The following is a 12,249-nucleotide window of genomic DNA, read 5'->3' as shown; positions in this document are numbered from 1 at the left end:
CCTCTCCCCAGCCCGAACGCGGCCCACCCGCGGCCCCCCACGCCCCAGCGGCGGCTCCGCCCGGGGCGGGCCGCAAGCGCCGCTTCCGGAGCCGGGCCCGGGCCCATCGCCTCCATTTTGGGCCTGGTGTGGAGCTCACCTGCATGCCGGGCACTTGCACCACCACGGGCGAGTGGGCCATGGCGGGCTGCGGCGGCCGGGTGGGCGCCGCCTGCTGCTCCCCGATCTCGGCCTCTTTCTCCTGGGCGGCGGCGGCGGGGCCTGGAAGGACAAAGCGGCGGGGAGGCGGCGGCTTCAGCGCGGGCCGCGCTCCCTCCTTCCCTCCCCGCCCTGCCCGCCAGCCCCTGCTCGCCGCCGGCTCCTCACCTCGCGGCCGCGGGGCTGCGCTGCGCGAAGGGCGGGCGGGGGTCGCTAGCGCCGCTGTCCCCTGCCCGCCGGGCTCCCCGCAGCGGCCCTGCCCATGCCTCGCTCCCCGGTCCCGGCGTGGGGGCAGCTGCTCGGGGCCCCCCGGGGTGGCGGCTCTCGGCGCGGCCGGGGCTGGCTCAGAGCGCCATGTCGGGCTCAGGCTGCAGACGGCGGCTGCTGTGTGGAGGCTGCTTCCGTCTGGGCTCCGATCTCGCAGGGCGGAGCCGCCGCACGGCCCTGGCGTCACGGCACCCGCCTCCTCGGGCGGGCCGGGACCGGGACACGCCGGAGGGAGGGGCCGCGGAGATCCCCGGGCCGCCCGTGCTGTTACAGAATCAACAACAAATAGGTTGGAAAAGACCTCTGAGGTAATCGAGTCCAACCTATGGTCCAACACCACCTTGTCAACCAGACCAGGGCACTGAGTGCCACTTTCAGTATTTCCTTAAAAACCTCCAGTAACGGTGACTCCAACACCTCCCAGGGCTGCCTGTTCCAATGTCTAAATCACCCTTTCTGTGAAGAAAATCTTTCTAATGTTCAACATAAACCTCCCCTGGCACAGCCTCGACCTTATCCCCTTGTCCTGTCGCTGGTTTCCCGGGAGAAGAGCCCAACACCCACCTGGCTACAGCCTCCTGTCAGGGAGTTGTACAGAGCTATAAGGTCCTCCCTGAGTGTCCTTTTCTCCAGGCCAAACACCCTCAGTTCCCTCGAGAGCTCCTCATCAGACTTGTGCTCCAGATGCTTCACCCAGTTCTGTTGCTCTTCTCTGGACCCAGTTCAGCACCTCAATGTCCTTTCTGAGCTGAGGGGCCCAGAACTGGACCCAGCACTCAAGGTGTGGCTTCACCAGTGGCAGTGCTGACCCCTTGGGTGCTGTCATGGGGTCCTTCCTGCACAGTCACAGCACCGCTCCCTGGCCCCACTGCCAACACCCCATCACCCCTGTACCCCTGGCTCCTGCGCCTCGGAGACACAGGGTAGTAACAGGGTACAAATAACTGAGGGAATATTTTATGGGGTTTACTTGCTTTTGTGACAAAAGCAGTGATGTCTTCTTGTCTCAGGGGTGGTCCTGGAAGCCTGCTGTGATGGAGATGATGAGGGCAGGTCCAGATCGTCTTTGGAGGTTCAGCTCCCAGTTCAGGGTGGTTGGCTCTTTCTTGGCTCACCAGGAGGGTTCCCCCCTCCTCGGCCAGCTCTCCCCACCTGCATGGGCTGCTGCAGGGCTGTCCCAACACATACCTCTGTCCCTCACCACCACCTGCTTTCCTGGTGAGGTGGGCTGCCCCCAACATTCTACCAGGGCCTGGAAAGGGGAAAATAACAGTGTTTTGAAGTGACTTTTTTCCCATTCATGCATGAGTCACATGTAATTCACATTTCTATACATGTAAGTTTTGCCAGTTACTAAAGCAAAGCTCAAATCGTCATCTTTCATGGCAGTGGTCTTCCCAGCAGCCCTCTGAGCAAGAGTATAGAAATCACATGGATCCATCACAAATATCCTCATGGGCATGTGAGGGCTTCCCTCAAATTCATAGGTTTCTAGGTCTAAAAGCTGTTGTAGCGCATTAATTTGGTTTATATTGTGTTTCATTTTTATATTGGATTTGTAATCTTTCCCCAGTTCCCCTTGGAAACTGTATCACGTGGTTTGTCCATGCTCGGCCGCGCCCATCCCCCACACTGGAATGTAACCCAATTCTGTTCCACTCCCACCTTATCCCTGATTAGGTAGTGGCTTGTCCCTGCCTCTAGGCCCTGCCCCCTGGGAAAAAAGCCCCGGGACGCCCGGGGGCTCGGTCTCTCTGGCACTGGCGGGGACAGGAAAGGAGCTAAGTAAGAGCTCTGGCCGGCGGGGGCAGGACCCCAGAATAAAGCCGTGATATCCCCCCGGCGAGGGAGCAGGCTCTGTGCCTTTTGCCATCGACAGTCGTCTGGGTCTCTCTAAAGAACCTCCACAAAAAGCCAAGAAAAAGTAAGGTAAGCTGGAGGTGTTGGATTGCTGGCCATACCAGAGCTATCCTGCTGAGAGGGTGGGTCCGTTCAGAAAGGATGTGACAGCAGGCAGTCTCCCTTCCTCAGGACTCAGAGGAATGTTGCACTGTGGCAAGGAACACAAAACACCTCTGTTTAAGGCAAGATTGTGTTAAAACAGGCTGAAGACAAGAATTTCAAAGTTAGGCAGTCTTTCCATCCCTAACTCACTGTGGTTTGAACCAAAAAACAAACAGTAATGTTTGTTAAGGACAGGCTTGTGGATCATGGTGGAATATTTTTTTTCCAACTTGCCAGTTTGTTAAGCCTTTACTATTACTAAAATATTTGGTTTCTTCTGCACCTTTAAAAAATAGCATGATTTTAAAAGGCTTCTGTCTGATAGTTATACATCTAAGTTACTTATGAGCCTACCTGGAGTTCATTTTAATGCATAGAATGTTTAAGGTAAGTATTTTCTGAAAGTTTATACCTTAAACTTAAATTCAAAAATGTTTTCCATTAATAAACCTCTGGGAATAAATGGGGATTTCTACTGACAAAAAGCTTTCTTAATTATGTACAGTGGTTCAGCAAATAAATGAATGAATATTTACTCATGGTACTTCTGAATCCTGCCTGATTCATTCTGCTCAAATATACTTAAATCACTTCTTCTTCTGCCTTTTAATAATCTTTAAAACATGAGCCCTGAAAAAATCCTAACAAATGAAATAAGATGATTTTTATTTCATGCTGCTGCTGCATTGCAGACCTGCTGCTCCTCTTCTGGTTCTGGGGCTTTGCTTTTCTCTTTCTATCCATATATTACTTTGATTTTTCACTCCAGATTGCTGCTAACTGTTTATCTCAGCCTTGTCTTGATGTTATACATATTTTCTCCCTGTTTACTTTGTACCAGAGAATGCTAATTGCCAATCCATTCTTCCTATTTTGGGGCCATATACTGAGACTTTTGGCCTTTTATACATTTCTGACTTGCATGCAGCTTAATATAACATGAAAGGGATTGTAGCAGACTTATTTAAGAGAATTCTACTTCTGCTCTTGCAGGACAAGTGTGAAGCATGTGATAAGGTATTATCATGGCTTGGCACAGTTTTGTTTTTTGGTTATAGAGAAATGTGATATGTTTTTCCCTGCCAGGACAGTGGAGTGGTTTTGGGAGGGGAGGACAGGGACCTATCAGAAAGCTAGCCAAGCTATTGGCAGCTAGTTTGACCAATAAGGATGTCAATGCAACTTTGGAAAGGACATTTAAAACTCCAATCTGCAGCAGATCAGTTTCTCTCTCGCTTCGCAATCAGCCATGAGGTAACATTGTAGGCGGCAGGCAGGCCTGGGTCTGGCCCTGCTGCCCCTCTGGGCAGCCAGGCCAGGTCCAGCTGGGCCTCCAGAAGCTGCTGCCCGCATGAAGAGCGGGGGGAGCCCGGGTCGAACCCTGTTGCCTGCTGGGCGGCTGGGCCGGGCCCAGCCGGGCCTCCAAGAGCTGCTGCCCACATGGGAGCGGCCTGGGTTGGGCCCTTTTACAGCTTTGTGGTAGCTCCGAGCCAGACTGCCCTGGATGAGACTGAGGGGTGGAAAAAAGGACATCTACCAGCTTCCTCCATCAGCACAGCTGTCCTGGTTTGGGACAAATTTGGGAGAAAACCCCTGTAGAGGATCCCTCTAAGGAAGCAAGCCCAAGTGGCCCCTCCCTCCAACCAGTCCGGTAAAAAAAAAAAACCTCTTTGGAGAAAAGTGGAAAAAACTATTTTACTAAACAAATGAAGTGCATACAAGTATAAAGAATGAATAATATGAAACAATAAAACCTCTCCTTCTGAAGTGAGGTGGCAAATTGAGAAAGTCCTTGCTGTGGGTGGAGCTCGGCTCTCTCTCAGTCTCTCCTCAGTCCCAGTCCCTCCGGCACTGCTGGAAAATGCCGAGGTCCAGCCCCGGTGGGCCGCAGGTGCAGCCCCCAGTGCTCCCCTGGGTTTTCAGTCCAGAGCAGGTTTAAACAGTTCCAAGAAAAAGGAAAAAAACAGTCCAGGGAACTTCTCTGCCCTAGCTAGCTGAAACTAACTAAAAGCAAAAAACCAGATCTCTGTCCTGCAGTCTCTCCAAGCTTCCGCCGAACACGCTGTCCACAGAAGAATGTGGAGGAGTCAGGCAGTTTTCTCAAAACAAACTCCGCGCTTCTCCTTGCTCTTAGAACCAGTCTTAAAGGCACAGGACTCAATATACAGCACAAACAGAACAGACGACTGGGGATACAAGCATCATAAAGTTACCCTAGGACAACAGCTTTGCATTTTCTTCAGCCTCACGCAGCCCGGGGCATGCACGTGGGCCTTGCAGGCCCAGGCGGATTTATCCCTTTCCTAGCAACATGGAAGTTTTAAAGCACAATTCTTCCTTGAGAGAAAGAAGAAAGAAAACAGAGGGTACGTAGAACAGACATCACATGAAGTCAGTGGATTAGAAGTTAAAGAACTAATAATATTGGAATAGGATTGAAGAAGTGGACGCTTTTAACTAGATTTCTCAAGGGTAAATGATGGAGAAATGGACTGTTCTTTGTGGCATCTTAGTGTTGTTGGGGAGAATGCTAATTCTAATCAAAATTGAGGACTGATGTGACTGAGATTTAATTGAGAACTTTAAAGCCCCTGCTCCTGGGTTAAAAGGAGGTCTCAGCCTTTGAGACAAAGATGATTTTAGACTAGAAGTATTCATAAATAGTACCCCAGATACACTGAGAAGCTTTGCTGATGGAACATCACAGTCTGCAAAAACTCCGGGCAGCAGCAGATGTGTGACATTGGGAGCACTGGACTGTTTTGTCTTGTGGCAAACGTCTTCATAAAAAAATCTTAGAGGGACTCCTCCTGAAGTAATGAGTGATTATGTCTAAATAGTGAAACTGACTGAAAATCCCAAGTTGTGTCTTTCTATGTTGTTCAATAAGAAAGTTAATAGTTTGTAAGGGGAGAGGAGGGTGTTTTAAAGTGTCATTCTGTTTTAGTTTAAGTTTTCTTTTTCTCAACTTTTTTTCATTCCTTTAGTGTATGTTAATAAAACTATTTATTTTATTTTTAAGCTTAAGCCTGTTTTGTTTTTTTTTCTCCTAATCTCTCCCTCCCACAGAAAAAGAATAAATACTAGAACCTCCACATTAATTGGTGTTTCTGCCCGGTTTCATTAAATTAAGACCATTACAGGTATTCTCGCCAGCAATTATATCTGTAGCTGTCTCCCATGCATGGCAGGTTGACCAAAAGAAAAGTGCAGTGACAAAAGCACAAAGAAAAACATCCTGTGAAAAGGCAGGTCAAAAAGCCCAGGAATGACATGGTGAACAAAGCCTGGGAGGAAAATCTGTCAGGGAATCTTAAGTAATCAGCTGGTCATGCAATGACTGAATCATTGAGCCAGGCTGTGAAGTGAGGTAGACTGGCACCATAACATCTAAGAAAAGGGCTGTAATATTGTATTCCCCTCTGTAATTAGCAAATTCTAGTTTGTGCATTAAGAAAGACAGGTGATCAGTTGCTGATATTGCTCTATGAAAGACCTTCCCTGCTCCCTCCCAGCCTGCCTTTTAAATACCTGGTGCTGCTGTTTTCCAAGACAAAATGTGTCTATAATTCACTTAGGACAGCTCCCAGGGCCTCACAGTAGTGATGTGACCCAAGTCAGACCTTCAACTGTTTCATGTTTTTTAACTACTATTTTTGTGTTGCTGGTGTGAAAATATAATTATTTTTACATCAGAAGACTGCAGGGAGCTAGCAAAACCACAGAGCTTTTGGAGAGTGCCTGCACCATGTTAGTTGCTTTAGACCTACTACAAAAAGTGGTAGAAATGTCTCTTAAACTTTCAAACATAAATGAATAATATGAAATTAATTAGAGTGCTAAGCAGAAAAATACTGCATTTTACAGACTCCAAGGACTCACAGTGATGTGCTGGGAGAGGGAGGGAACAGGTGTCTGATCTGGTTCTAGCAGAGCTGATCCAAACTCACACATCTCTCTAGAAAATATGATGCCCAGTTTCTATGTATCAGGATGGATCTGGGTGTTCCAAATCCTTCAGTGCCTTTGCAAAGTTCAGCTGGCTGGTATTGCACTGACCTGGGCTTGTGGTGACAATCCCATGCGATGCATTTAGAGGCACCCACAATTCTCCTGCCTGGCACTTTTCTCTCAATACAAGCAGCACAGCTAAAGGGTTATCCCATAAAAGTGGAATACAGCATCCCAAACCAGTAAGTTTGAATGCCTTTCATGTTTTTAAGTTTGAAACACCTTGCCAAAGATGTTGTGGAAGTTAAAAGTTGACTGGAATTGGGGGAAAAAAGAACCACATATTTATTTTATTATTGAGAGCATCAGGGATGTCAAAGGAATTAAAATGTTTTTGTAAGCACATAATTTCTCAATTCTTTGACGTAAATCAGTCTCTGATTCATGGGCATTAGGGAAATCACTTTGTCTTCAAGGCAACTTATTTAGGACCTTCAGAATTTCCAGCACTGCCACTATAAGCTGCTGCTGATACTCACTAACATGGGAGACAAATGTAGTCCTTGTCAATGCCTTATTACAACTTTGACATCTCTGTATCCAATAAATAATTTAAAATTATAGAGCCTTGCAGCTGGACTAGAAACAGTACCATAGTACATTCACTTCTGCTCACTACCTTCATTCCCATGCCCAGAATACATCTTGTCTCCCCTCATTCTCTAGTATTCTCAGTATCCTACCTTCCTTGTAGCCTCTGTAGCTCTGGGTTCCCCCAGAGGAGGCAGCTCAGTTGTTCTGTAGGACACCAGGTGCATGGAGCTCCTCCAGCACAAATGGATTATTTCAATAATTCAGCTGCCAAAGTCTGCCAGTGCCAACTAAGTGTTAAAAAACTGAGATTTTCATGTAATATAGCAAACACGTGCATTTTATCCAGGAGACAACAATGGCACGTGCTTGACAAAAGTATGATGCTCCACGTCTTCCCTCAGAAGCAAAGGGAGCAAAATGATACACCTTCTTGCAATCTTCTTCTTAGAAATGTCTGAACTATTTTTTAATTGATACTTCCTGTACTTTTAAGGAAAATAATCAGGCTGAGGTAAATACCTAGGATGGAAGAGGTGGGTGAAGGATGCTGGTTCACCATCTCCTTCAATGTAAAGACTAAAGATCACGAAATCAAACAAGCAGATGCCAAGTTCAAAACAAGCAAAAAAAGGCACTTCTTCACACAGGGTATAGTTAAGCTGGTGAACTATTTGCTACAGGCCAAAAGTGTCTGGACAGTTTCATGGAAGGAACAAAAAAGAAACCCCTAACACTGGGAAATACTGTTTATAAAACTAGCACCTCTGGTTGAGGAATTAGGTGAGCTGCAAATCCCCTCAGGCAAGTGCAAGCACTGCCCCTGCTCGCTCCATTCTCATCCACTTCCCCAAGCCCCTTCCACCGGCTCCAGTCAGAGATCAGCTACTGTGGTGGACGGGCTTTGTTCTTGCATGATTGACCTGTTCCATGCAGAAGTTTCCGCCTGGAGGGTTAAAATTTGGCCACAGTACTCAGCTGAGATGGGAGGAACTGCCCTGTAATGGTAGGCAGAGCTATTTGCTAACAGGACCAGTAGACACAGTGCCAATGGTACTAGATGAGTCTGTAGCACAGGAATTTTGCATTGACACTGTTGGGAAGGATGAAGCCAGAAAGCCCTATAAATATGATTGCTTAGATTCTGAGAATGTGAAACGTGTAACTGAGATAGAATTGAAAGTAAGTTTTGATGTTTGAGATGTCCTAGCTGCTGGATGCCTAGGAAAACAACCCCCAATGTATGATTTATCCCACACTTGTAACACCCCCCTGGAGTATCAAGTATCTGTAACCCCATTGGCACAACCCTGTTACAGCCCACCTCGAGACCCCTTATCAGGGGGCTGCGAGAGTGGGCCTCTCTCTTCTCTTCTTCTGCCTCTTCTCTGTTTCTTCTGTCTCTTCTGTTTCTTCTCTCCTCTTATCTCTTTGTTTACCTCTTGCATCTTGCTCTTGGAATTTCCTTATCTCTCACTACCCCCACCTTCCAAGGCCATGCTTCAGCTGCGCCTGGCGGCTCTGAGCAAGGCCTCCCATCTTATACAATAAACCCCTTCTTCTAAAACCCAACTTCAGAGATCTCTCGTCTACATTCATCTACACCGTCCTGGAGTCCTCAGCAGCAAGAGGCATATTTCTACAGACACAATCTTTAATTTTCTATAACAGGGAAAAAAAATCAGTGAGTTGTCTTTATGAGGTCTTTATCACTAAGCTGATAGTGCATGTGTATTGTACCAGTCTGGTGAATGGTGAGTCACTATGTTCCTAAGGATTATGATAAATTTAATGGACTGTTCACAAGTTCAAGGGCAACTTTTCCATCTTCAACATAAAAGATCCTTGTGCCAGTTAAATTTTATTTCAATACAATATTTGGCTTAAAGAAGATGATCTTCTGTAGGATAGTTCTGTTTCCAAGATTGCAAGATAAGTGAGATGGAGCTACTGTTTTGTTTCTGACCTCTTTATTACAAATATACTCTATTTACACTTCCATCTCTAAAATAAACCACACATCTCTAAATACACACACACGGAGACACACATATATGTATTTATAGGTAATTGTATCCAATTCAGTAGTTTAATATCACAGAACATTGTTCTCAAATTCTTGTTCTCATATATTCTTCCCCCTGTTTGCAAATATATTTTGTAATTTTAAATAACTCTTCCCTGCTCTAATTTCCCCTCCAAAGCAGGAAACCAGAATTTCAGCAAAGCTGAGAGGCCCTGCCAGCAGGCAAACAAAACGCCAGCCCCAACAGCAGTGTCTTTACATAGCCAGTCCATCCTTTTTTTCTCCCCAAATTTTTTAGCAAAATGCATACAGTATTTATAGAATTAAAAACATTTCTATATAAGGGAACAGCAAGAAGCTGGTTCTTGTGGAATTCCTACACTAGCAAAGCACCCCTTCCAAAGAGGCTGATAGCCCTGGGCAGAACTCTGGGCAGGATATTTGTGAGGGCATATTGCTCTGCCAGCACCAAGAAAAGGGTGGAGAGAAAGACAGACAAGATGGGTTAAAGAAGAGAGAGGAAAGAGAAAAAAAAGGTAATTTTTAAAATATTCCAACTGAAAAAAAAGGAAGGGAAGGAAAGCATAAAGGAGAAGGAAAAAAAAAATCAGAAAGAAGTAATTATCTCATCTTGATAATTCTCACATGGAATTACTGTACTAAAGGAAGGAATTTCCTTACCTTTCCTACCACATCTTCAATATTTTTTGGTGCCTGATTTCTGTTGCTCTCAAGATGGTCTCTATTTCAGCCTCCAACTAAGCTGGTCCATGTGTGTAGCAAGGCAGCGATGATCTGATGGAGGCAACTGGGAGGGGAAAAAGAGGAGAATGAAGTCCTAGGGAGCACTAGCTGTGAGAAGGAGACTGCTTTTTCCCAGCCTTGCCAGGCTTCCAGCACGAAAACAGAGCCACACAAACATACACACACATGCATGTGTGTGCACAAACATGTGAATGCAGATGCACACACATCTTCAGTCCCTGTTCCAAGAGCTTCAGCCATCCTTCCTGAGAGGCCAGTGCCATCAGTTTGCTTTGTGCTGCTCTGCCACTTGCCTCTCAACCTTGCTGCCCTCCTCACTGGCTGCAGCCACAACACCTGCCTGTTGGGCCCTGACAGCGTGCTTGGCTTCCGGGAAGAAGTATCCACATACGATGGCAGCTCGAGAGAAAAATTGAAAAGGAATCAAAGCCATCTCTATTGAAATAAACATCTGTTCTGCATTCAGTATTGTGGCAACAGGGCTCACAAAATGCACGGGCAGCCCTCCAAGGGCTCCCGGCACATCACAGCTATCAGTACCTGCTGAAAACAGGCTGACAGAGCAGTCATGGCACAGTGGGGAGCATAGACAGGGACACTCAGAAGATAAAACTTTGGTCAAAGCTAGAAATGGTCCCTTCCATGCGGCTGAGATGTGTGCTCATCACCCCAGCCTGTTACAGTGTATTAATTTGGTTAATATTATGTTTCATTTGATTTGTAATGCTTCCCCAGTTTCCCTTAGAAACTATATCACGTGGTTTGTCCATGCTCGGCTGCGCCTATCCCCCACACTGGAATGTAACCCAACTCTGTTCTACTCCCACTTTATCCCTGATTGGGCAGTGTCTTGTCCCTGCCTCTGGGCCCTGCCCCCTGGGGAAAAAGCCCCAGGACGGGCAGGGCTTTGGGGACTCTGGCTCCGGCGTGGATGGGAAAGGAGCTAAAACTAGCTCCTGGGCAAATAAAGCAATATTCCCCCCCCCCGCCCCATCCCCAGACAAAGAGCAGGCTCTTTCCTTTTGCCATCGGCGGTTGTCTGGTCTCATAAAGAAACCCCACATCCCACATCTGGCACCAAACGTGCAGCTTGAAGCCACAAGGGGCTCCCTGAAAGCTGGAAGAACCACTTGGAGAGCACGTGGCCGAGGAATCTCACACAGGTATGTGAGTCACGAAACGTAGCCCACCCACGCAAAGACACAGACCTGTCAGGCTTGGCATTCTCTGTGGAGTCTCCGAAACACGGGATTCTACAGGCCAGGGCTGCAGTTTTCTCCTTTGGACTCAAAATACCCATTGGAGTGCTGCAAAGAAGCCCCCCAACCGGCAGGCTGCTCCCAGAGAGAGTGACCACATGTTCGTGGAAAGCTGATCCTGGGATCTGGGACTGGAAGCTCTTTTTGCACCAAAAAGGGTCAGTCTCAGGCAAAAGGAGTGATTGGGAAAGAAAGGAAAGATTTGTCTGAACGCTGGAGTTTTGGTGAGTACCACTTTGGGTTTTCGAAGGGAAATCTTTTTAAGAGGCAGTGATCCTCAGGGAAAAGGGTTTTTTCCTTTCGGGGAAGGTTTTTGCTTTCAGAGTAAACCTTCAGGGTGCTTGAATAGCACATTCCTTTTGGCAGCCTGGAGGGGGGTGGAAAAGGTAACTGTTTCCCCTTTTGGCTCTTTTTTTTTTCTCTCTCCAGCGAGGGTTTTTTAACTTTCAGTTTCTCAGCCACAGTTAAAGGGGACACAGAAACTTAAAATCTGAGCCAAAAATGGGTGCTAGGCTGTCTGTGTCTCAAAAAAGAGTCTATTATCAATTTTTAAGTGCCTCAGATGATGGGAAACCCCATTTTCCCAAGAAGCAATTAAAAAATTTCCTTCAGTGGTTATTTTCTCAATTTCCAGATGTATCATCTGAGCAAATAAGCTCCCCAGAATTTTGGGAAGCTGTTGCAAAAAAAAATGTCCCAATCAAGCTCCCCTAATGATAAGGAAAAAGCAAATTTTGCTCTTTGGAGCTTGCAGATTTTATTTCCAATGCAAAAACAAAATGAAAAGAAAAAAAGCCAGTTCCTTGTGGATTTTCCCCAGTTTCCTCAGTTTCTCCCTATCCTGACCCCAAAATCCCTTCCCCAAAATCGGATATTCCTCGAGAAACCCCTAAACATTCCCCAAAACTCCCTTCTTCCCCAGTTTGTAAACCCCAGGTTTGGTTTACTTTTGCAGGCAGTTCAAGTGCATAAAACCCCCATCTTAGTGAATCCCAGGCTAGTCCTAGTTCGGAAGGGGGGTCACAAGATGGAGGGGATTCCTTTCCCCAAAATGGCCAAAACCATGTGCTCTCGAGTCACGAGGAGTCTCTTCCTTTGTCCCTCCTTCCCGCAATCCCTTTCGCAATCCCTTCCTCTCCCCAGACCCCCCCTTCCTCCCTTCGGTGCCGCCCCTGGCACTGCCCTCTC

At 47.0% G+C, this 12,249-nt stretch overlaps 1 protein-coding gene across 1 annotated transcript in view; it reads right to left on the bottom strand.

Moving 5' to 3' along the window:
• The window catches only part of STK26 (serine/threonine kinase 26), a 31,109-nt gene extending 30,857 nt beyond the window's left edge, over window positions 1-252 (bottom strand). Inside the window, exon 1 of the mRNA XM_040088870.2 lies at window positions 140-252. Coding sequence (XP_039944804.1) covers window positions 140-181 — 42 coding nt within the window. The 5' untranslated portion in view covers window positions 182-252. The remainder of the gene's footprint in view (window positions 1-139) is intronic.
• Window positions 253-12,249: the final 11,997 nt, after the last annotated feature.

Source organism: Hirundo rustica, chromosome W, assembly GCF_015227805.2.
Source record: "Hirundo rustica isolate bHirRus1 chromosome W, bHirRus1.pri.v3, whole genome shotgun sequence".
Taxonomy (NCBI): domain Eukaryota; kingdom Metazoa; phylum Chordata; class Aves; order Passeriformes; family Hirundinidae; genus Hirundo; species Hirundo rustica.
The sequence above is the reverse complement of the archived record's forward strand: the minus strand, read 5'-3'. Positions and strand labels throughout refer to the sequence as shown.